This window comes from Sinohyriopsis cumingii, chromosome 12 (genome assembly GCF_028554795.1).
Source record: "Sinohyriopsis cumingii isolate HCF-2022 chromosome 12, ASM2855479v2, whole genome shotgun sequence".
NCBI classification, from domain to species: domain Eukaryota; kingdom Metazoa; phylum Mollusca; class Bivalvia; order Unionida; family Unionidae; genus Sinohyriopsis; species Sinohyriopsis cumingii.
The window spans coordinates 21,647,624-21,673,123 of record NC_142972.1 but is presented as its reverse complement, the minus strand read 5'-3'; the positions used below and the strand labels follow the sequence as shown (position 1 = coordinate 21,673,123).

Below are 25,500 nucleotides of genomic sequence, written 5' to 3'. Positions count from 1 at the left end.
GCGGTAGCGAATCTGTGACCATTGGATTACGAGTCCGACGCTCAACAGTTGCTGCGGCTATTTCAGTGTGACATTTTAACCAATCAAGCGTCCTTTCTCATATGTATTCTGGCAAATTTGGCTGAAATATCTTATCAAAATACTCTGTTATATGACGCAGAGCAAACAAGTTGTAAAACAAACAAATACTTAAAAAACATTTGTGATGAAAAAAAATTATTTCGGTGGCAGAGCTGCACACCACACCCCCCAGATAAGTCTAATATCTCCGTAACTGACGCTTATACACTATCGCTAGTCTGCATTACGTCAATTTAAACAATCTTTAAAAACAATACCATGACAACGTTGCATAATTTTGTCCAGTTTTTAAAGATTTCGTACTCAGAAGTGTCTACTGACTTTCTTTTACGAGGTAGCTTAGTTGGTAGCGCGTCGGACTCGTAATCCAAAGCTAGCGGATTCTAGAGTTGCACATGTCAGCCTGAGTCGGCTACCTCGGTTTGCTGTGGAAAGTCGTGTTGCTTCCACTTTTCGGCATGATATAGCCAATAATTTGTAAAAACTACAGTTGCAACAAAAGTCGAGAAAAAAAAATCGTTATTCTTCTAGTCCAAACAGAGCACTGATTTTGCCTTAAGCGAATATCTGCGTTGAAATAAAATGAGCATTGTAAGTTTGTCAAATCATCAACTTACAGACTATCTCAGACACTATTCATGACGCAATGCTGGCATTATATCTATGAAACTTACATGCATAATTCTTTAATAATCTAAATATAAATTAACAAACTAAAATAATAAAATATTGACAAAATAATAATAACTATATAAATATAATATCACTGATTAAAAATAACAAATTAAAAAAATACTTACAAATGTTTTATAATCACGGCTGCTTGGTTACTTTACTTAACAAGCTCTATTCCAAAGTTACCTCCCCTTGGTAAACGCTATATTAGCGAAAAGTGACGGAGAAACCCGACAATTTATTTACGTCTGAGATTCATTTGTAAACAGCTCGCAGCAAGCTCAGCTGGTAGATTGATTAATTTCAAGGGTTTTGGAGAGAAAGCGGGACAGTTTTCAAGCCAGCCGTGATCTCCTGGACTGATTCTTCAGATCTGCTGTGTTTTGCATGAATCTCATCTGCCGTAAGTGTGGATTTTGAGTTTGTTTTCTGTATGATATTTTAGGTTAGTTTTCCTATTTGGTCTGTTTACGTCTTCCAGCTGATTGTTAATCAGCCAATCAAATTACTGCAAATGGAAAGTTCACGAGGTCGAATGACGTTATTTGTAAACACCATTGCTCTTAAGCGACGTGCTAAAATCTATGGTGTACAATGTAGGTCACCAGGTAGAGGTAGAATTTTATGCTATATGTCATGAATAACAAGCACAGTACATGTATGTATACGCAAAATAGGGGCCTTATAGAGGCTTACATAGGAACGTGGCATAGTGTCAGCATTTCACAATAAATAGAAATGGGGAGATTGCAAGCTGATAATTCTTTCTCTTGGAAAAGCTGATCTTTTTTGTTTTGATATTTTTAAAAGAATGAGCAAAATAAAGGAAAAAGTGATCAATACTAAAGGAAAAATGGCGATGTTACAGTCTGTCGATATTTATATTTGGTTTGTATCATCATCTTCAGTTCACATTATTGTTATTATTATTATTATTATTATTATTTGTGACTTTGCTGATAAATTATGATTGTTTAGGTTCGTTAACACGTGTCTGCGCATCCATACGTCTGTTCGTTTGCAAATATGTTATCCTTGTAACAAAAACTCCATCTGCACCGAGAAAAGCAAAACCCGAGACCTACTTGTTGGTCTACTTCTACACAGACCGAGATGTCTAAGAAGGTTTAGGAACCTGGATGCAACCCCAATTGAAAGGGGGCAGAAGTAAAATTTTCATAGATAATATAGGCTCTTCGTTGTAATCTGAAAATCCATCAACACCGATTAACGGAGGATGATCATCCATCTGACTTCCGATCTTTACTACTATGACGAAGTTTGTAATCGCTTCTCCTACTGTGTTTGGAAACTTGAATTCAACTTCCGTAGGATGTACGTGCGTGGGTGTGGGTGCGGGGGGGTGGGTGGGTGGGTGGGTGGGTAGGGTTGGTTGGTTGGTGCAAACGTGCAGTAAGGCTTGTTTTTTTTTTTATATATAACCTCTTGCCCAAATTTTTTGAAATTCCACGAAATTTGACTAAGGGGTGTATATGCTTTAATAACCTAATTTGTCATCGTTACTCATCTTCGCCGCATGGAGGACGTTTCTAAACGTCGTGGGCTATATAGGTGGTTCGTTTATATGTGTTGTAACGCTTTCCTCTTTCTTCAGGGTCATATTCTGTAATTTCCTTGAAAATATTGTCGACCATTTATTATATCCATTGGTACTTGGAAAATTTAGCTGTATCATCTCCTCGTACACTAGCTGGAGAATTGTATATTTCTAGGAGTATACATTAGTTGGTGTACCTATGCAGTAAGGTTTTTACTTTTTTTCCTCTATCGTATTTATTGGTATTTTTTATTTAAAAAAAATTGACAACACAAACCCCGGTTGTGTCAAGGAATTTATATAGCCATCATTTCTCATACACTGGTCGGAGGTTTTATTTTATTCATACTGTATATGTGCTTGGTGTAGAAGAGAAATAAGGTTTTTCTTCTTCTCTATTGGGTGGGGGTTGTTCATGACTAATTATACTAAGAAATGGGTATTATGAGAATTCAGATTGTTTGTGAAGATTTCAGTACTTTATTACCTTTTCATCTAGTCCATTTTCGTAGGAAATTTTACAAAAAAGTTTCCACAAAGAGGTATTTTGGAATTAGTTTCTCATAGCTTACCTTTCTACAGCAGTTGGAGGATTGTACTGAAACTTTGTATGGTAGATATGTGGTTGTGTGGATGTGCAATAATGTTTGCTTTTTCCGGTTAATTTTGCGAGAAATATACTGTAAAAGTTGCCCTATTTTCTCCAGATGGCTTGTTTTTTATTTGCTATGTAAGAAAGACATGTTCGGAAGATACTTGTTTTAGTGAGGAGATTAAAGGGTATGTGACTGCTTATGCATCTGTTTGATATCACCGTGGTTTACTTGCTTATAAGTGTAGCCCAACTGCAAACATACATATACCCCGTTCTGCCGGCACATAGTTCGCGGGCAGATCTGAGTCTGTGCAGTTTGTTAGGATTAATCAGTAGAACATACAACATAGATCCTGATCTGCAGGTGCGTTATGCGACTGCATATAATGACCTTTGTTGTTTGCAGTTTGTTTCGACTTACAAGTGAATACATGCAGTAGTAGTAGTATCATCTACACGCTTGAGCTTCTGTCAATTACCTCCTTTTAAACGGTTGATATTTAACCAGACTAGGTATTTTACTTGTCAGCATAGTAACCATGTGCAGGAAGAATGTTATTTGTGTGCCATGTCCAGGGTCCTTAGGGGAAAAATGGTAAAATTAGACCGATTTTCCAATATCTTGAAAATCTTTTTTAATTATTTGGCTATTAATATCTCTGATACCCCGTCTACAGGTCAAATATTGAGATTTAAACAGTTGCAGATACCCTGACCTTTTAAATTATTGCCTCGATCTATCGCTGCCTTGTAGATTCAGATCTTTCTTTGTCATTTGCTCATCCTTCTGAAAGATCATAACATGTATCACCATCCCCTTCTCAGTCGATGTAGATGGAGTTTTTGTTACAAAGGTAGAATCCATATTATCTAGGTAACTTGTATCTCCGCCACTATCTGTTATCCACGGAGCTGTTCCAGGATCCGAAACGTTCTTCTCGTTCTTCCAAAGTATCACAAAAAATATGATTGTTCCGTGTCAGTCGGCGTAGGTAGAATTCTTGTTTAAAGGAGACTCGAGTGAGGGACGGACGTTCAGGTACAAAGCTAGTGACGGACGGACGAACTTGGCTTTAATTAGCCCAGGGGAGAAGTTATATCCAGCCATTCAGGCTGGCAATAAATCGGTGGGAAATGGTGTGTTTGTAGACTTCCAATAAATTACTTACGGCAAGTTTTCCTTTTGTTGCTAAACATTTAGATTTGTGACCATATTTTGCAAACTTTATAGTCTTTAAGTAGGTGTAAAGTGCATAAAATAGAGTCACGTAATTACAGTGTAGTTTTGAAGTCATAAGGAAATAATTTACATGTAATTTCCTAATTAATGTATCATTTTTAGAAGTTGTAGTAAACGTTAAATCTTAATACGGAGTGGGAGTGGAGAATGAGGATATTATTATACTTTGATGATAGAATTTAGGTTTAATTAATTTTAGTTTGTATGCTAGAGTTAGATAAATGTCTGCAACTAACAGTTTTTCAACAAGTTAACTGGGCATTAGCCTGAAAAGATTTTCAGGGAATGCCTTCTCTGATGTCCGCTACAAGTTATTGATAAGATAGGGTCAACCATAGTGAATATAAGGCAGAAATTACCAGCAAATGGCAAAACAATGCCATACATGTGGAAAACGTAACCATTTTACAGTGATGTGCGTATCAGTCCCAGATTTAGTCAGCAGTCGTACTAGATGCAGAAAAAGTCCATCACGGCCTGGTCTGTGTCAAGAAGTGCATTGTGGTGTGAACTAGGCCTACACATCTGACAGTCCCAAAAGGATAAATTTATGAAAATTGCACAAAACTATGGCTTTGATTTATCAGACTCTGATTTGACCTCAGCTGAAACTTGTATTTCCAAGAATTTATTTGGAGAAGCAGCAGTGAGTTTATTGGGGACTTGTCAACATAAAAATCGACTCTGGCTATGATAAATATGTGACGCAAAGATGTAATAGAACCAACCCTGCAATAGTTTCGACATGATAAGCTGGTACCACATGGGTGAATTGTGCAGTCCAAACAAAAGCTGCTTGAATGCATAGCAACCATCGGATATGACAAATGAACTCTTTTCACTGGTCTCTGGATCAAGCTTGATTTGACAGAAGCCAGAACACATGTCAAGAATTGGAAAGTATACAGCAGAAGATTGACCAATGCTATCTGTAAACGTGAAGAGGAAATACTTCGTTTTGTAAGCTTGTTCTGTTTTCTGTAGTCAATTGCGAATCTATAGACCAAAGATTTATTCTGCACTGGAACTACTGGACTTTACCGTATTAAAGTGGATGGTTCAAAGATATTATATTTGAATAGTTCTTGAACTTGTCGGTCAATTTCTGCTCTTGTCCAGGGTTTAGCTCATACACATGTTCTGTTACATTATGATGTGCTAGTGTATGTCGCATTCCTCTCATTTGCATGAAGTATTTGACAGACTGGGTAAAGTTTATCTTAAAGTGAAGCCGTCAAAATGTCGCTTTGCAAGAAAATGGGTCAAATACTTTTGAAGTGCTATTACCCAACATAGAGTGGAAGTGTATTCAGATAAGATAAATAAAGATAGTGTCTGACTTTCCAAGACGAAGAATGCATGAGATCTCTTAAGTTTCATGGGATTATGCAATTATCGCGGACGCTTTGTGAAAGCTATAGTAACATACGTGCAATCTTGAACAATACTTTAAAAAAGGATGTAAACTTTCAGTAAACTGATATATCTGAATCTGCTTTTAACAAACTGAAAACAGTTCTGACTACAACACATATCTTAGCTTACCCAAACAAGGACAAACACATCCTTCTCTCAACAGATGCTTCTGAACAAACCTTGTATTTCATTCTCAGCCAAAAAATAAGATGACCATAGTAGAGAACATCCTGTTTCACATGGGGCAATTTCGTGGAATTTCAACAAAATTTGGGCAAAAAGTTATATAAAAAAACAAGCCTTATTGCACGTTTTCACCAACCAACCAGCCAACCAACCCTACCTCCCCACTCACACAAACACACACACGTACATCCTAGGTTATTTGAACGAAATGGGGCGTATCGGATAAAGTCTAGCATTAGTGGAAGGAGTACGGTATTATATTTACTTTCTTGAACACTAGAAATTCACTGTTGTCACTGATCACTCAGCCTTAATATGGCTTGAGGACATTTAAAGAAAAAACATTTGGACCCTTAGACCGCTGTAGTATCTGATTACAATGATTTCATTATGAGGCAATTCACAGTAGTGGTGCCAAGCATACCAATGCTGTGTCTGTATCAAGGATGTCATGCAGAGATACAATTCATGACCAGGAAACTGCTCATCGTGACACTGAAACTGGCACGAGTATGTTGTTTACAATCATCAACGAATCTGGAGTTGGACATAAAGACTTTGACATAACTTACGCAACAATGCAAAGTACTACTGGATAAAAATGTATACTCATATAAAAGACTGTGTGAAAACCTGTGAGGAATACCAACATGCAAAACAGCTTTCTCACTCGGCCAAGGCACCCCTCCACCCAATGAAATCAGTTGGAGTATTTGAACGATGGCATATGGATACTCTTGGCCCCTTAACTGTAACTATAGTATATCTTTTTGGGTGTAGACAGTTTCAGCAGATTTGCTGAAACTCCACAAAAATGGACAGGACCATGGTAAATCGGCGACATCAGATCCAGTCATAGGTATAAATTACGTAGTTGTGCGAGTGATAAGCTACATAGGTCCCTAGTCCATGCAATCAGACTCAAACGACAACAGGGAAGAGTATTTGGTTAAAAGAACTCAGATAGCCACACCGCAGAGATTACAATAGCAAAGGAAACCTGTACATCATTAGACTAAAACAGATTAAATCTGCCCACAGCAAGATAACTGGTGCCCCAAACCAGCGACGGAGTTTTCACTGAAGGCTCTGACAGCTGATCACTCAGCAACGTCTCAACCAAGGAACGAATGGTGTATATTGATGACGCCATTCTAGCCTGCAGTCTAAGTCTTTGATTGAAAAGACAGTACAATATTTCAGTACTTGCTTGTCTGGGCTAGGGCTGAAGAGATACATTTTGAAGATAAAAATAAAAAATTATTAAAAAATTGGGATGGGCGAGTTTAAAAGAAGTTTTGAACATAAAATACATGAAAAGTTTCGAAACTGGCGACATCCATTTTTGGCAGCCGCAACACAGACAAATGTGGTTGTTTATATACAAGATGTTTGTTCTTTTCCTACACTATGGTATATCAGTTAAACTAACATGATTAGATATTGTAGGTTTGTGATGTGGGTGAATACTAATACCATTTAACGCACTTTTAAGTACATATTTACTCAACAAGATGGCCAATACAGTAGTGGTAGTTTTACTAAAATTTGGGGACCAAATTTTGCTTGGCCGGAATGATGTATCATAGTGTTAGGTTTAATTATTTCAGTTGGTGTTTGTAGTTATCTATTTTCTCAGATGAGAAGATACAATAATACAACTGGATCCCTGGCAAGAATGACTATGCTTTTAGTATTGCGGAACTGCCCATTTCTTAAAACACGCTGAACATATCACAGTTGTCACAAGGTATTATTGAATAGGCAGAAAGAAGTTAGAAGTTGTCTACTATGGAAAATTGATTTGGTAACATGATCGTTCTGTCAATTTATATTCGGATGCGGGAGGTCGTGGGTTCGATCCCCGACCGAGTCATACCAAAGACTTACAAAAATGGTACTAACAGATGCCACGCTTGGCGCTCAGCATCAAGAGGTTAGTGTTAGGACTGGTCGGCCTGGTGTCAGGATAATATGACTGGGTGGGACATCATGCTACATGTCTGCGGCATGATGACCCAGTGCTAGACATCACTATAAGCAGTCTCACTGCAGACATGGTAGCGATATGACTGACATTTTTTTAAAGCTACGTTAAAAATCACATCACATCACATCACTACAGAAAGCGTCATTCCTCCGAACAACAAGGATATTGTAGAAGATTCTTTAGATCTAAGGTTATGAGAATTGTTCATGTGGAACAGACTGGGCAAGTGAGAAATCCGCAAAGAGGCTGTGGAAGAGAAACATCATAATATCCTCTTTCTCCTTCACCTCCACCTCCTACTCCTCATCGACATCATCACCAACAGCATGTGGATGTCACAGGCCTAAAGTTCTGTACAGTACATCGCATCATTTAAAAGGTTGGCGTGATTTTTTTCGAGTCGGGATACATTATTAATATGACATTTTCACTCATTTAGCCTATTACTGAGATAAATAACAATACCTGGGGAAAAAATGGTACAGATAAAACTTTCTGCGATAAAATTATATTCTCTGCGATAAAATTGTATTCTACTAAAATCTTTGTTGTTTTTGGAGACGCCATTTTAGAAACAATTGAAAGTTTTGAATGCTTTCTTTATTGTAGAATTTCCACTGATGCACAGGCAAATTGGAAACCAGCTGATAGTGTATGATCAGGGTCAGCCAAATTGGTTACAGGGTCAAGGCATTGTGGACAATCGAACTGGACATCAGTTCTTTTTCAGAGGTCAGCATTTTCCAGGTCAACCAATGCAACAGGTCGGGGATTTTTACGGTTCCAGAAATAGAGAATCATTTGACCGTTTTCAGATTGGCATGTATGGGTTTCATCACAATAACAACCACCGGGGTCATAGGAACTTTCCAGGACAGCAAAGGCCCAGAAGTAGGAACGGAAACATTGGTAACCATGGCGACCGACCTGGAAATAACAGAACTGATGAAAGGATGAACCGCATCAATCATACAAATAATAGAAAAGAGAAGTGCTTCATTTGTGGGGATTTCCTTTCCAACTGCAATGAATCTGGAGTTCACCTTTGTGATGGTGGAATGAGAGGTCAGGATCGGAGTGAAAATCGTGAACCAGTAGCTGCAATTGAAATTGAGACACCATCAACATCCGATGAGGTCCAGAAATCCGCTGGGGAAGTTCTTGAGGCCAGACTTGGTATTTATTCTCAGCTCTGTTATACTGTCGAATCTGTTTCTCAGCATTCTATCATTAATACCCAGTGGTTTAAATGAATCGAAACTTTAGTGAGCCCACATCAAAATCTTTTATATATAATGGTTGATGTTTCTTAAACTGAGGTCCTCTTATGTTTGAAGTTTCCATGGAAGTGGTTTGTAATCTTTAACATTAAAATTACATGTTTTATGTTTGTTTCTTTGTCTGTCTGCCTTCTCTCTCTCTCCCTCCCTCTCTCTCTCTCTCTCTCTCTCTCTCTCTCTCTCTCTCTCTCTCTCTCTCTCAGATGGTTTGATATTAGGTCAAACGTTATGTTTGCTACGCTATTTCTTACATATGGAAAAGCCCCTTACATTCTACCAAAAGAAACAGCACATGAACTACAAACAAACGTATTTTTCTTTGCTCACTGAACATACTTTGAGGTAAATAATTTGTATGGATTGACGCTACAATTGGGAAGATGTAAGGCTTCAGAAATGATATTGTTATCGTATATGACATAATGACAGATTTTCTCCAAAGATTATGTTGAATGTGTATCACTTTTTTTCTTTTTTTATCAATTATTGTACCCGAATTTGTTCCTTAACTTGAGGTCTATGCATTCCTGAGTAAGTTATGACTATTACCCATGTGTGTCGACGGAACCTCGAAGCAGTTATGAATTGAAAAAATGCACTTAGGCTGGTACAGGGTAGCCAGTAATTGATTGTTTTGTCGAGCATGCTATGTGAATATTGGGTTCGTACTTTCGCATATATATATATATGCTTATATAAAGACAAATATGCGAGCCTTTTTACGCATTATAAACCAATCTTCAACTTGAAATAACATAAGGTATCACTGAAGATATTTGTTTAATAATGTGTCTATTTGTTGGTCAGATATTAAATGTTTAAAACATTTTTATGTCTTCGACTCGGCAATAATGTGTAAATTTCTACATATGATCTTTACAGATTTTCTTTCTTTCCCATTTATTGCCTTTCTTTTCTTGATCTTTTGTTTCTGATTTACTTTTTTAACGCTTTTGCAAAAAAATTTTCTAGTGGTTTTAACTACATTTTTAATAAATATTATTGTAGACAAATTGCTGGAGAAAATCAAGGATACCCTGAAGAATCGATATGAGAGTGTGACAGAAACGCTTGAACACTACTTCTCAGACCGCATTGATGAAATTAACAACATACACAGGTAAAATACAAATTCATTGATATGAAAACTGCATGCAACAATAAAGAATGTAATTCACTGACATATTCCAAATCCAGATTTGTAAGTATTCTTTGGACTTTTGGGGTGACTCACTGACATATTCCAAATCCAGATTTGTAAGTGTTCTTTGGACTTTTGGGGTTATCTATTTTTTAAGTTTTTTCCCTCAAGAACAAGAATATAAACATCAAAAACAGAACTAGTATTGAAATACCACAATTCACTCTTGCAATCTAGCGACAGATAATAGTAATGGGCGATTTCCATTAGTGTTTGCTAACTCACTCTAAGAAGAACATTAGCTTTACTTCCTGTTAAAAGCTTTGTATTGGAGCAATCTGATTAAAATCAGATGTCCATTGTCTGGGTGAAGATCTGACAGCGACTGCTTAGGGTTTATGTTCCGGTGACCCTTGAGTTGGATAATAGTAATGCAGATTTCAGAAATTTGAAAGTGAATCAGATCGATAGGCACACCCTAATGCTCTGCAGCCATACTGTTCAGATTCCCATACGCGAATATATAAGGCTTCATCTGAATGGCTGATAAAATTAGAGATTATTGTAATAACATACCTCACCAGAACATGACCTCTAAGCGGTCGCTGTCAGATCTTCACGTAGGAGAGTGGAGATCTGATTTTAATCAGATTGTGTATTGGAGATGGCTTTTATTTATGGAAACATCTTTTATGTATTATGAACACTTTTATAAAGAATGCAGACACAATAAGTCGTTACATAGGATGTTTTTGTTGTATATTCAAAGACTGCATTGTTGTCAGCTGTCCATCGGACCTTCACTTCAATAATCTTTGATTAGTCTTATACGGTTTATAAGATGTAATTTTCTAAGTGTTTGAAATCGAGCAAAATGGGGTTTTTCTAATTTATTAGAGAAGTGAGCGAAGAAAGAGTAGCACTGGAGACCTTAAAGAAAGAGATTGAACAGAAAGCACGGGAACTTGAGAAAGAGGAGAGGGAAATTCGACATAAGCAGCTTCAGTTGAAGAAGGACCAAGAGAAATTTGACATGCAGACCAAAAAGGAGCAGGAAGAAATCGCCAGACGCTGGCAACAACTGCGAGACGAGATCACCAGAATGGAGGAGATGCATGAATCGCAAATGGTAGGTTGCGGAGGGAAAAGGTCTCCAATTATCCATCCAGTCAGGCTCAGTGGCAGGTGAACTGAATATGGAGTGGATAAAGGAATGGTTCAGGGTATTTCAGATCAGGTTTTTCATATGAACTATAGGATGCGTATACATAGGGCACAAAGAAAATGGTTCTACTTTGTACACGTTTTGGTCCACATTCTTAATGACGGATGAAGGAGTTGTACTTTAAAGAGGAATATCAAGAATCATACTCATTCTGTCAAACTAAGAAAAGAGCAAGCCATGAAGTATTGTAGAGAAATCCGTTCATTGCATTTTAAGGAAATTTACACAAAGAATGAGGTAGAGAATGGTCCAGAAGCAATCAGACCATTCGTTTGGTTTGTTTAAAATATGATCATCGTGAGCAAAGGGTTATACTCAAGTTAATGCCCAGAATGTTGTAAGGGTATAGTACATCAATCAATTTACTTTGATGTTTCAAATGCATTTTGATATAAATTGGATGAAGTTCTCCTTTGGATGTAAGGAACCCATACAAAGACGTTACATACTGGTGCAACAAAAAGATGTGTTTTTGGTATTGGTTACAACAAGAGTGGGTGCTTTTCATTTGTGAAATGTCTTCCTTGAGAATACAATGGATACTTGTATAAATCAAACATTGTGTATGATATTTGATACCAGCTTTATTTGAAGTCAACATTTTGTAGAAACTAATAGATGTGAATCGTCTCTAAGTCATAGATGTAATAGGAAATATAGCCTGAATTCTTTTTCAGCCAGAGGAGGAGCTGAATTCATCAATAATGAAATGGACTATTCTCCAAAATCATTGCAAGTTTTAGCTAGTTCCAGTTTGGGCTTGCATTAAATATAATACATTACTAAGTAATCTGTATGGTGGAGAAAAGTATTTTTGCACTTAAAACAGATTACTTTAATATCTATTTAGACTTTCACCCTTCACTTCTGTAGTACACGGTACCATGTACTACTACTACTGCGAAATAAAAGACTCATGAAGGCTTTTACAGTTGTACACTGTGCCTGGTAGATAGCTGATTGTTTGTTGCAACATCAGTTTAATACAGTTAGGTGTAAATAAAATTAATTTGCCCGGAATAAAGTCAGCTCATCACATGAATGTGTAGCATGGATCGTTTTTTATTCATTCGGATTTGTGCCAAAATTATGATATATACTTTGTTTATGAAAGACAGACATCAAACGACATCTTGCAGAAACATTCCAAACGTATACACACTCTGAGAAGATTTTCTTTACCTTGTGGATAGGTTTCTTCAGTGAGTAATGGCATTGTTTCTGTAGATTCATACCTTGGCTTTACAAAACTCGAAATAATGAGATGCAGCTGATTAATCTGTACATATTGTTCACCACCTTTCCGTGTCATAGATGACCTTAGCTGTAGCTAGACCTGCTAGATAGATGATGCACTGATGAAGTAACTAAAAATATCACAAAACAAATGGCCACGTTGTTCTGTCTTCACTGGCTTAGTATATACAATGCTCCATCTTGTTGGTACTGACGTTGGTTAAACATGCACAGTGTTGTTGTTTAAAGAGTTACAGTATTTATGTGAAATGGAATCCGTGTATCCAAACGTAAGTATTATAATAAAATATATGTACATCTTCAAAGGTGTTCCATTCATCAAGCATTTATATTTTGTATTTGTAACTTAGGAAATTGTTCAAAACTTAAACCCTAAATACTCTTTTATTTAGATTCTGGTTAGAAATTTATTTACGGAGTGTTAAAGTAAAAATAATATAACATTAATAATAATAATATAAAAAGTAAGATGTTTAAATATTTATCAAAATATATTTTATCATATTAAATTATAAGTTTATTAACCACATACATACATAAAGAAAAAAACATTATTATTGGTACGTTTGATAGTAAGTTATTGTTGAAGTGTAATATACATCCGTGTGTCTTTATTTTCTTCATTTAGCAGTTGGAGCTGATTATTTTATTTGCCCAATCGTTTGTCATTGGGTGAAGACGGCTACCTTAATATATCTTGTCCTGATCATTACTTCCTGTAGTTGGTTTTAATGTATTTGTAAGATGCAGGTACAGTGGGTATCCAGGTAAATATTAGTAAACATTCAGTTTCACATTTCTACATTAATTTATGGGTCTATTTACATAAAACACAAAATAATTAAATTCTGATTAAATTTAATCATTACATTCTAATGTATTTTTAAAGCTGTGTGATTATTATGTAGCAGTTTATTGGCAAGATGTAATTACTTCATCGATTGAATTCAGTGCATATGTCTTTTTCATATATAAAATTGTTCTGTAAAATCTAAAACTCTGAGTGCATTTTAAAATAATAGTGATCCTGGATTTATATTTTAAATGCTTACAAGCAATACGAGTCATTGTATAAATATGTATTCCATTGCATTGTTTTAATGCAATAGGAGTCATTATAGATAGGTCTTAAAAGTAGGACGAACGAGTTTTCCATGCATTAGAGTTTCTTATTTTCGTTATATTTGGCCTCTTGAGATTTGCAGATGGTTTGTATTTAATGTTTACTAGTATGTAATATTTTTTCCTTCCTAATGACTTTCCAATTTCTGCAGTACATAAGATGGCGCCTGGGCCATATATATTATTGTTTACACCTTTTCAATCCAGCTTGTAATTCATACAAGTCGACAGCCTTTGTTGACTACAGTTGAAAAACAAGTACGTGGTAAACCGAGAACATATCAGGAAAGCATGAGCATAACAAAATGTGATTACTCAACAGTAAGAAGACCTTTCAACTCTTCCTTTATCAAAGACCAAGACATTTGTATTAAAATTTAAAGAGAATCGATATGTTCCAAACTATATAACATAAACCTATAAGCATTAACTTTAAACTAATGCTATATGATGATTAACAGATAAATAAATTTTGAACAGCTCTTTACCGGGCAAACTTTATTGCAAAAATAATTTTTATATGCCCGACTTAAGTCGGGCATATTATGTTAGTCTGCCCATTCATTAACTTTTTCCAGTCCGACCTATAATTTCGTAATGGCTGGAGAAATTTTAATGAAGCTTTACATAAGTATATATCATAACTGGACGGTGTGTTGCCTACTGTAATTAGCTCCCCCCCCCACTCCTCAAGGCCGAGTTCACGGTAAGGGGAAATGCAAGTCTCTGGCGTGCAACGTTGACTTTAACTTTTGAATCAATGAAACTTTTCATGACATTTTGCCAATGTATATAAATTAACGACTATGTCGCATGCCATAATTACTTCCACTGTACCAAGATCAATATTACAGGAAGCAAAATAGTATTTCCGTGACATTTATACATGAAACTCTAGAAAGCTGTATATTATGTATAGACAGTACGCCACATAACATAGTTACACTGTGTACCATCGCAAAGGAAATACAATTGTGTTCTCGACCCTGGTATGTCACTTTTGAAACTCGGAATATATTTTAATGAAATTGTAGCCAGTTATATATTAAGACTAGACACTGTTTCACACACCATATCCTCAAGGTCAAGGTCCTGGTCATTGCATGGCAGCGGAAGGTGTAAATCAGTCACCTTACTCTATGTACTGGTATATGTATATATATATATATATGTAAAGAGAGGGTGAGAGAGTGCTGACATCAAGGGTCAATGCAAGTCAAATTCCTGTTTCATTATCAAGACGGTCACGTGTTAATCCTTAAAGTTATTTTGTTGAAACGTTACCCGGGTTCACAGTGTATTCCGTAGCAAGTACCCAAGTCAGATTTGAAGGTCATTAGTAGGGAAAAAGATGTCGAGACGGCGTTCTTGTATTATAACATTTCTACCTTTATAAATTCAAAATACTATAAACACTTAACACAGATGATTGTCACTATAGAAGGAAAAAAACACAATAATAATGTTCATCTTAAGATAGCATTGACTTCACAAATGTTGTTCCATCTATTATTCTTTATGTAAGATTTTCAAACGATAATAATTTAGAGTGTGAAGTACTAGTAATATATTTATTGTACCTAGAGTTGTCCCAATAAATGTTTTTCCTAGATGAGTGCTTTAATACAAAACTCAAAATCATACATAATTATGCCCATTTCTTGGTAATGTTTCGTGACATTGGTCTCTCAGTGTAATCAATGGCTGTTTGCCGCTACTGACACGCCCTATATTGTTAACTTCTTTGTAATATAAACAACAAGAATTTCTCTCATACAAATAGTTCATACGTTGAATAACGTTTTCGATATTACAACAAGTAGAACTTTATTAATACAGGTCGTGTGGTTAATATCCTTGATGTTTTTATACTAAAACACGTAAAGACTGTGTTCAGCATCAAGTCCCCTTCATTCTTAAGGGATATTTTAATAATACTTCGACTTCATTGGAAAACTCCCCCATGTGACCTAGCTTTTAATTAGTTCCACGTTTATCACAGTATCTCATTCTATAATTTTGAACATGGCTTCAGTAGGTCTTTGTAGAAGACATGGTACTCGTATAACAGCGGCGTATAAAGCAGCAGCCTTTTGTTTTGGTTGCAGGGCCAGGTCATGAGATAATCTGTTTTCAACATTATGTAAATCTTGCACAGTGTCCACTCATCTATGAATTCTTGAATATAGGACTGTGTCGTCTTAAACGATCGCTGTGGAACAAAGTGTCGAATTTGAAAAATCGAGCGAGCTGGAGCCATATAGGCCTTTTCCATACGTACATTTTTGATGTGCTCAATTTCACAAATTCTGAATGTTGTTTCCCTACAGCATCTTGTCTTACCCGCTTTTATCTTAACACAGTATGTCTTTTTCTGTACTCAGGATTGTCACCTACGAGAGAGCAGAGATATAGGTTCCCTTCTATATCAGTAAATACTCTGTCAACAGTTGGAGAGAAATAGCATCATCTTATGTCCAAAAAAAAGACAAAATGTCATATCTTACCTAGAGTTCACGCTTGAAGTAGGTGCGATGACGGTAATGAAATGGTAATAGGTAATTGAAGGTACACGTGTTTTATATTCATTTTGATCTTAATATTAATTTACTTCATTAACATATCGTTGGTATGCATTACTTATTTAGATACATGGTTGCCACAATAACTCGCATCTTTTCTTTTCCCGCTGTTTCAAACCAATTGAATTTTGAAGGTTTTAAAAATTAAAGTACATTATTAAACAAGAGATACATTTCCACTCAATGTTTGAACAACCATTAATTAAACGAAGAAAATTGTTAATCGTGTATAGTTCCATATTAGCATCCTCCATAATTTTTTTTAGCGAACATTAGATGCCCACTTCAACAAAATCTACTCCAAAGCACAACTGCAATTTAATATCGCATACATTTTTGTAATCTATTTTAGAGAAGACTTTTTGAAAATTTAATAAAATGAAATGATATTACCGGAGGAAATAAAACCCACCAGCTATCTTTTTCAGTAGCAGTTTAAATAGAAAATTTATAATTTTCTGCATGTTGTAGATATTGGTCTTATCGTCCATAAATTATGTCCTTATTTTCTGCTCAGGGACCTTCTGCTTTGAAGAGATATATATTTCCATCTATGTCAATAATGTTCTGTTGACCATGGAAGAAATTTAGAGGCTTGCCACACCGGTTATGAAAGGCTTGATGTCGACGTACTTATGTGCACGGGTTAGGTGCGCGAAAACGGTGATCATATGTGGTAACTCGGGTACTTTATATTTTACATTAACTTCGTCATTAGATAAATATACACGATTCAAATAAATATCTACATTGCTGGCAAAATTGAGACGAAGTTTAGATTAAAACAATGTTGCTGTATACGATTCGTATGTTGTTTTGATTTGTTACTGTACAAAATGCTTTTATCTAGCTTCAATGCTTTTTTCGGCGATCGTAGCTTTCATGTTTTGCTCACAGGAACGATGTACATATTTAGGATATATATAATAATTGAAAATCAAAACGTCAGTTGAAACTCTAGATTTTACTAAATATTGTTTAAGTAAAAAAATACATATAGTCTCCACTTTTTCCCCACTTTGAGAGATTTAATTTGTTTTAAAGTTCAAATACGTTTCCTTATTGGTTACTACAAAGTTAACTTTGCATGTAGAGCATGTGGAAAACGATGAAAAATGCACCCTTGATACACACACCATACCAAAATGGGCTTCTCTTCAAAGTGGTGTCAATTTTCGTTTTTGAAGTATTAACCAATGTATCATGGTCAGATCACTTTAAAAGTTATTTGTAATACAGGATCTAACATGGTGGAGCGTATCTTCTTTGATAGCATACCGTTATCGGTTGGACCCATCTTTCGAGATACTGTGCCATCTACCGTAGGCTTGTTTGTTTTCCACTGTTTTGCGTATTCTTTGGCTGAGAAATGAGTCAAACGTAATGTCCTCAGACTTTTTTTTGGCAGTTTTTTTCCCCACAGTGAGCTGCAGATTGACATAACGAAAATTTGAAATAAGCATTGAAGTTTTGCTTTTTCTCATGATAGAATATATTTAATTTGGATGTTCACATACACCATTATTGACATAAATACCCGTCTTATTTTCATGGAAGATGAAAAGGTCATAATGATATACTTTGTACTTCATAAATGTGTTAAAAACGTATAATTTATATTTAATGTTATTCTCTTTTACATTAACATTTGCAACAATTCTAACGTTGGCGGTTGAATATGTGCGGTATGATGTTTTGACGTTAGCTTGTTTCCTCTCTTGGCATTCAGAGATATGCACAGAAAGGAATATGAGAAACTGTAAAATAATTAGATGGGGCACTTGCTGATTTTTGTTTTTGGTGTGTTTCTAATGCTCATGAAAATATAGATTGCAAGATATCTTCATACTCGGATCTCGGGTTACGATTTCGTTTAATTGTGTGAATTATGTAGGTGTCGGAGTAATGGTTATTTACAAGCACATTGACAAATATATGGTTACTTCTTGTTTCCCAAAAGGTTGCTGTTGGTTTTCAGTTGTACCTTATCAGCCATCTACTTAAAAGAAAATATGGTGACAGCAAAAAATAACTAAATTTGACGTCACATGTTTGGGTATGCATGAGTTACATTAATAAACCACCTACTAAAGTGTGTTGCAAATGTGTGGTAAACAGTTGTTATTATTTCGAATTTTATGTACCTTACTCTCCTATTCTTTGTTTTACATTAGGTAATCTAAGGGGATAATGTTTTCACCTTATTATCCACCAATGACGCGAAGGACGAAGAAAGGTTAATACTGTCAGTTAGAATCATGGTAAATGGTATCAAGGTATTGTACAAAGGTTTACGATATTGATGGTAATTATCCGTTATTTTCATAGCTTTTGAGTAAAAGCGACGTCTGTATTGCGCGTCTGTGCTCAAAATTTAGACAGCGTCGTTCTCGTTCTCACCATAGACACAATTGAATACTGCATATTATTGTTTCAAGATATCTTTCCACCAGTCTCTTATTGCATTTCATGCAGGCGTGAGGCATGCTACATCTGTTGTTCACACGTATTGAACGTTTTGAAAGCTATTTACATATTGCTATGAGGGGAACAGTGGAGGATCCGTCTATGCAAAGACATAGGGTTAATTTCTTGGAATTATAATTGCAACCTTATTTTGGTGAAAGCAATTTTATTGCTTTCCTTTCTTTTGTAATATTTCATGTTTAAGTCTAAAGTGCACTTTATTCTTTCGATTCTGAACAAGAAGGCGATTGCAGTGTTCAAGTTTAAAGAAATATTGAATTTGTTTGAAGGAAAATACAACATTGTTGTTGTCTTAAACATGTATTAGTTATTTGGGATGTTTTCGACACGAGTTAGGAACTAATTTTTAAAATTTATATAGAAATTACTGTAAGGGATACTGTGCTTTTCTTTTATTTAGCCTACTTTTAGGGACGCATCGAGTTGGATGTCCGTTGCGGAATAGTGGATCATTGAGCTCTTCAAACAAAATGTATAATTGTTTGAAATTATATTACCGGGTGTTTTGGTGATATCAGTTTTATTTCATTCTCAGTTGTATAAAGTTTACATGTCAAGGATGTTCTTTATTCTTTCGAATCGAAACAAAAGAAAAGAAACAGAACGTGATTTGCAGTGTTCGTTTTTAAAGAAAGATTGAATCTGTATGGAGGAAAAGACCACATTGGCGTTGTCTTGAACATGTATTAGTAAACTGAGATTTTTCAACAGCAGTTAGGAACTCGAAATTTTACAAATTGATATAAGTACACTTTTAAGGGATGCATTGCTTATGGTTTATTTACTCTCTACTTTTAGGGACGCGTCAAGTTGGATGTTGGTGGCAGCATTTACACCACATCACGCCTGACCTTGACAAAGGAAGCCGACTCAATGCTGGCAGCCATGTTTAGCGGTAGACATGAAATCATTGAAGAGACTGATGGATCTGTCTTCATAGACCGTGACGGCAAGCACTTCCGGTACATACTAAATTACCTTCGCGATGGTGGCGTTAACGTCGACACACTACCACGGAATAGACAGGTTTTGAAAGAGATCCGGCATGAAGCTATTTACTATCAACTGCATGGTCTTGTGCAGCAAATAGAGAAGGCCCTGTGAAAGAAAGCTGCAGGATCTTCCGCTCCCACAAAACACCAATGCAACTAGCATTGTCAGGTTCATAAATATTTGAACACTTTGTGAAGTTCAGTTGGTAAATTGGACAATCATTTGAAAGATTGTTATGACCAATACCTTCATCCTTCTTGGAACTTCATATTTCGGTCAAGATTATGTTTCTGCAGTTCGAAATGTACAGTCTTTACATGTATTCTTCTTTGCTTTTGATGTTCCTGCAAGCAGTGTAATATAATATGTCGCTCTTAGAATGACTATGATGTTTGACAGGAATGGTCAAGACTGTAGTGCTATGTTCAGCCAATGTTTGTTTTTTTTTTTTTCTTTCTTCTTTTTCTTTTACTATCGCATATTGACAGGATGTCTTAGGTGTAATGTCCAAACTTTATGGACAGTGTCTATCGGTTTTCCACACCATGACTGATTTGTTTCTACCAGGTGTTATATAGTGTTTGTTTTGTGGATTGATTGTCAGTGGATGTTGGGTTTTATTAATACTTGCAAAACGATGGTGTCAAATATTAGCTGCATGCTAGTTATTGTTACCGCTAGATGATGAGACTGATTTTGACTCTTTAGTATCGATCGATCCATCATAAGATACTCGATTTTCAGTTTTATCTGAAAAAATATCTTATCCAGTCGTCTGGTTTAAATTCTCCTTGGATACAATCAATACTCAAAAGTGTAATAAGTACTATATCCGATGGACAAGAAGCTTAATCAGGCAATATTCCCATTAATGCAGTGATTTATTAATGCTCTATATCAGACGAGTCAGTATTTTTTTTCAGTGTATGTTTTTCTTTGTAAGGTCATCTCCAATTCCTTCTATCTGGAACCTTTTATTTCATAAATTGATTACCCGTACTAAGTTTCAAACGTGAAGTGTTTCTCATTGTAGGAGTAGTTCCCCTTTGTCTTTCATTGTTTCACAGACACTTCATGTGTCTAATCTCTTGAACAAGACTTTTCCGTTACTCTGAGAAATCTACTCTGAACGAGAGCTTGGCAAAGGTCTGTACGATTGATTGTTACTGAGAGGTATCGTTCATCCTTAAGTTTTTTTGTGTCCAAAACCTACACCATATTAAGCATGAAGTCCGTTATTTGGTAGCGGTTTATACATCTTCGAGGATGTAAACATTCTTTTATATTTCAGGAAAATTTAACTATATTGGTACATTTTACATACTGGTGGTCTGTCTGCGACATACAAAGTTTTCCATTTACAAAATTGCATAAAACTGTCAATATTGCTTTGCATCAAGTAGTATTTGTTATGAAGTCAAAATATCATCATGCATCTCAATAAAGTAGTATTTACCATGAAGTCAAAATATCATCATGCATCTCAGTCAAGTAGTATTTATTATGAAGTCAAAATATCATCAATGCCTGATTAAGTTAAAAAGGAAAATATTATGTTTCAAGACGAGTTACATTTAAAACAAAAATTCCTCATACGATCGTCATTGCTTTAAAGCGACAATAGTAAACCTTGCATATACAGTAGAACACATTTTTTCATGTTAACATTGCTCAGTTAATAAACAAGATGTATATAAACGGCAAAAAACTGTGAGGCTATTGTATCGTTTCTGCCAACTTGATTTTCTCCACCGGTATCGGCCATTCGGTAGTGTGTCTGGCCTTGTGTGCTGAACATCGTGGGATGCCAGGGTTCCAAGCTAACACATTCATCATCTTAGTGAAAGCAATGAATCTACTTTTCCACTTCAGGGTGAATTATATGGATAATTCATAATATATGTCAATCACTGCTATTCGGATCACATAGGTTATTTACAAAACAAGGATTGGCCGTGAAATTAGGAGTGATGGAACTATTTTATTCGTGTATATCCTCTTGGTCATTCGAACAGTCCATTCTGAAAGTAGATGACATGATTTATTAGATTCGGTTTCTTCTTTTTTGGCGGAGAAAATTCCGTAAATTCTGTAATTTATTACGCAGACATATATCCAAAACATAATCTTATCAGGCAGAAATAGCCCAGGAAGTTCCGAATGTACTGAATCTCCGTACTTATTTGTCCATGATGTACCGCGCTCATTAGTCTGGTTCCATGATTCTTATGCGTTTGCTTCACACTATGCTACACGACTAGCTAATCGGGCAAGACAGATTTTATATGTTACTGGCCTTGGATACTAGCTTCCCAATTTTGGTCTGACCTGTCAACCAATCAACGACTTAACAGATGGTAATCCTCGTTTTAAGTGTTACAGTCGTTTGTAAACATCTTTTCCAGTCCATCTAACACGAGAAAGCTGGTTCAAGAAGGCTAAATCAGTATAATATCTAACATGTTGACTTCAAGCAAACATGTTAGTAATAATCAAAAGTTTGATGCGTCTCTCTACTGATCTCTTTAATTTAAATTTATATTTAGTGTACTGAATAACTAATTAGTGTACTCATTAACAGTGTTATTTGTAACTGCCATTGTTTTGTATCCTATACATTATCAAACCGAGTCATTGTCGTTTGGAGAATATTAGCATTGTGTCTTAACTCGTATCAATATTGTGTATTAGGCTGAACTCGCTAATATCAATATTGTAATGATGAAATAATTAAAGGTTCATGCAGCTGACTTGCATATTTAAAAACGTCCTTCCTCAGATTAAACTTTAGCAGGTACCTGCTGGCCGTTTCCATCACCCAATATTATTTTTCAAGTAATGCATCAAGTTTGCAAACTCTGCTTGATCCAGTCTCAGTCATTTCCTTGAGAAAAGATAGCATTCTAAATCAGTGAAAATAAAAGCCATAAATCGGATCTCACTGTCGCGTGAGGAGTAAAATTAAAATATTGTGGTTCGACAATAGTTGGTTTTCGCATTGTAACAAATATAGACTCGGTATGCAGCGATCAAAATTCGTGTCTTTGATTTAACATTTGCAAAGATATATTGGTGGGAAATTACAAATACTCCAATGAAGAAAAAATGATTGTACTGGCAAAACCATATTTAAATGAATAGTCGATGAAATGAGCTATTTTCTCGGGACAAATTTAAATTATTACGAACATTTGCTATTTTACACGAAGTTTAAATAAAATCATTTTTTCATTGACCAGTTTTTATAGCAATACATACATGCAAGCATACACACACACACACACACGCACACGCATGCATGCATACATACATACATACATACATACATATCCCATGGTAAGCAACTGGGATGAGGGCTGTACTCTTTCAGTAAATTGTGTTTTCTCCAGTTAATGTTTGCACATGCCAGGCTCGTTTGCAAATTAATATTGCAAACCAGGTTTCCGTCGTTTTCTTACATCGTAAAGGGTTTCAGCTGATCTGATGGTGTCATTAGACTTGTTAGAGTTCACCATCCATACCTATTAAAGACCGCATATAACTTTACAAATGCCTATTTGTTTGAAAATTGTGTTTTATAATGACGATTGTTTTTGTTAGTTTAACGATATGTTCAGCGCACGATAGCTGTACATGGCGGCCGGTATAACTGGTTGAGGCAGAACCCTGGAAAATTCCGATAAAAACTACCAGACTACAGGATGCTACCGGTAGGCATTCTCACATACCCACATTTGCCGAGCCAGAGACTCGAACCCATACAGACAGAGCTGAGATATCCGTGATCGGTAAAGGCGAGCGCTTTAGATCATGCGGCCACAGCGGCCTGGAAAATTTATATAGAGAGGGGAAAAGGAAGATTTAGAACTGGAAAGCGGGTATTTGGAGCTAGGTGGCAGCGTCTGCTGTACTTGACTTATATGTATTACATACCCATTTAATCTTACATGCTTGATATGGCGTTAGATACAGTTCAATTCTTCTTTGACGTCCGCGCGTAGATATTTTGTTCTTGTTGACGCAGTCAATAGAACTTTCCAAAAATATATATTTTGTAAAGCGAAGAGACTACATAGAGCTATATGGTCGTCAAATGTAGTGAATACTGTACAGTTTCTGGTTCATCGCTTTTACTACACACAACACTAAGGAGATAGTTGGTCAAATTTGCGACATCTGACAGCCTGTAACGCCATATGGATTTTTCACACCTTATTAGAAACATTCATCATTCTACTACATAAAAACGCACATATGTCAGTCTTGTCTAGAACATTTCACATCGTCACCTAACTATACACTACAGCACCCACCTTTCAGTTTTACGATCCCGTTATAATCCTTGTCATTTAAAAAAATTCGTACAAGTACCGTTGTATATGCATGTTATCTCTCAATCTTTTGAGTGTGTTACAGCCGGATTACACAGATGTATGGGTGTTGTAAAGGTATTATTTCTGTGTTTAAATAAATTTTCCTTGGAAAGATTTTTTTATACATTTAACGCGATGGGTCACTATTCATTATATTACATACCCATTTAATCTTAGTGCTTGTTCTGACGTTCGATGTAGCTGATGAATCCATATCACCGTATCTAACATCCAGATTGGAACTACTTTTGTGCCTTCTTTGAAATCTGCACATATATTTTATTAGACGCAATGAATCGAACTTTAGTAAATCCCAGTTCGTTTTCAATTTCATTCATACAGTAAATCTAAACTATTTGGAAAACATAACAGTGAGTATGTAATTAACACAAAACTGCATTCGTGTTTTATACAGTGCGGGGAAAGAGCTTGTTTCATGAAGCTTATGAATACGTCTTGGCCTAACGGCCTGACGACCCTGACGTATCCCTAGTCCACATCCAACTCTTTCTTTCCGCCAACTCGGAGCAAAACACGTGTGGAGTTGAATGTATGTATCCTCTCATTTGCAAATTCCTGTTAATCGAGCTTTTTATGTCTTCAATATTATTCTGTAATGAGTTTAATTACCTGACTTAAGAAATCTTCGGTATTTTCATTACATTTAATCTGTGTTTTATATCTGACCCAAACCAGCAAGTAAGTTTGTATGGAGATTCAAAAGAACTTGCAGATGTACAGCCATTTTCCAGTGTATTTTCTACTACTATCCTTCTAATGGACTAAAAACGATTTCTTAACTTGCATTTCCTTCAATATTAAAATTTTTTGACAACACCTCGCCTGTATATGCGATACAAGTACTTTACTGTTGTTGGTCTATATTACAGGATTACTCTCGTTGATACATATCATCTCTTGAAGACTCAGGACAGCGTGAAGTGTTTTCTTCTAGATAAATATCAGTCTCTTTTATGATCAATAAAATGTAAGGAAAATATTGCTTGTATGCATTTCTTTTAAGAGATTTTTAACTTTTGTAAATATATATGTCTTATGCGAAAGTACTTCCTAATTAAAATTAATGGCTGGAAATACAAATAAAAATGTTACATATATATATATTTTAATTACTGTAGCGCCTTTTTATTAGGCTGCTGCGTGAATAGTTGAATAAATATACACCATAAAACTACTATATGCATATATAGCCATTATTAAATCTATTCTGTACAGATCTTAAGCATGTGATTTTTTTTTTCCTTTTCTTTCAAGATAATAAATCTTTGACATGAACAA

The 25,500-nt window shown here is 35.7% G+C and overlaps 1 protein-coding gene across 6 annotated transcripts; it reads left to right on the top strand.

Annotated features, from left to right (window-relative positions):
- Nucleotides 1–985: 985 nt before the first annotated feature.
- LOC149786083 (uncharacterized) lies at nt 986–25,500 on the top strand. Of its 6 annotated transcripts, XR_016424865.1 has the most exons (7): nt 986–1,159; nt 8,351–8,917; nt 10,030–10,141; nt 11,060–11,291; nt 16,151–16,334; nt 16,866–17,033; nt 18,523–19,713. XR_016424865.1 is itself a non-coding variant. In XM_089976377.1 (5 exons), exons 1-5 carry the CDS (start codon nt 1,144–1,146, stop codon nt 19,937–19,939), a joined length of 1,233 nt encoding a protein of 410 aa, XP_089832503.1. In that variant the 5' UTR covers nt 988–1,143; the 3' UTR covers nt 19,940–25,500. The 6 variants fall into 6 exon arrangements, 1 of the variants encoding a protein (XP_089832503.1); XR_016424867.1 differs by lacking the exon at nt 16,866–17,033 and having other exon boundaries at nt 16,151–16,324; nt 19,634–19,766; XR_016424866.1 differs by lacking the exon at nt 16,866–17,033 and having other exon boundaries at nt 16,151–16,324.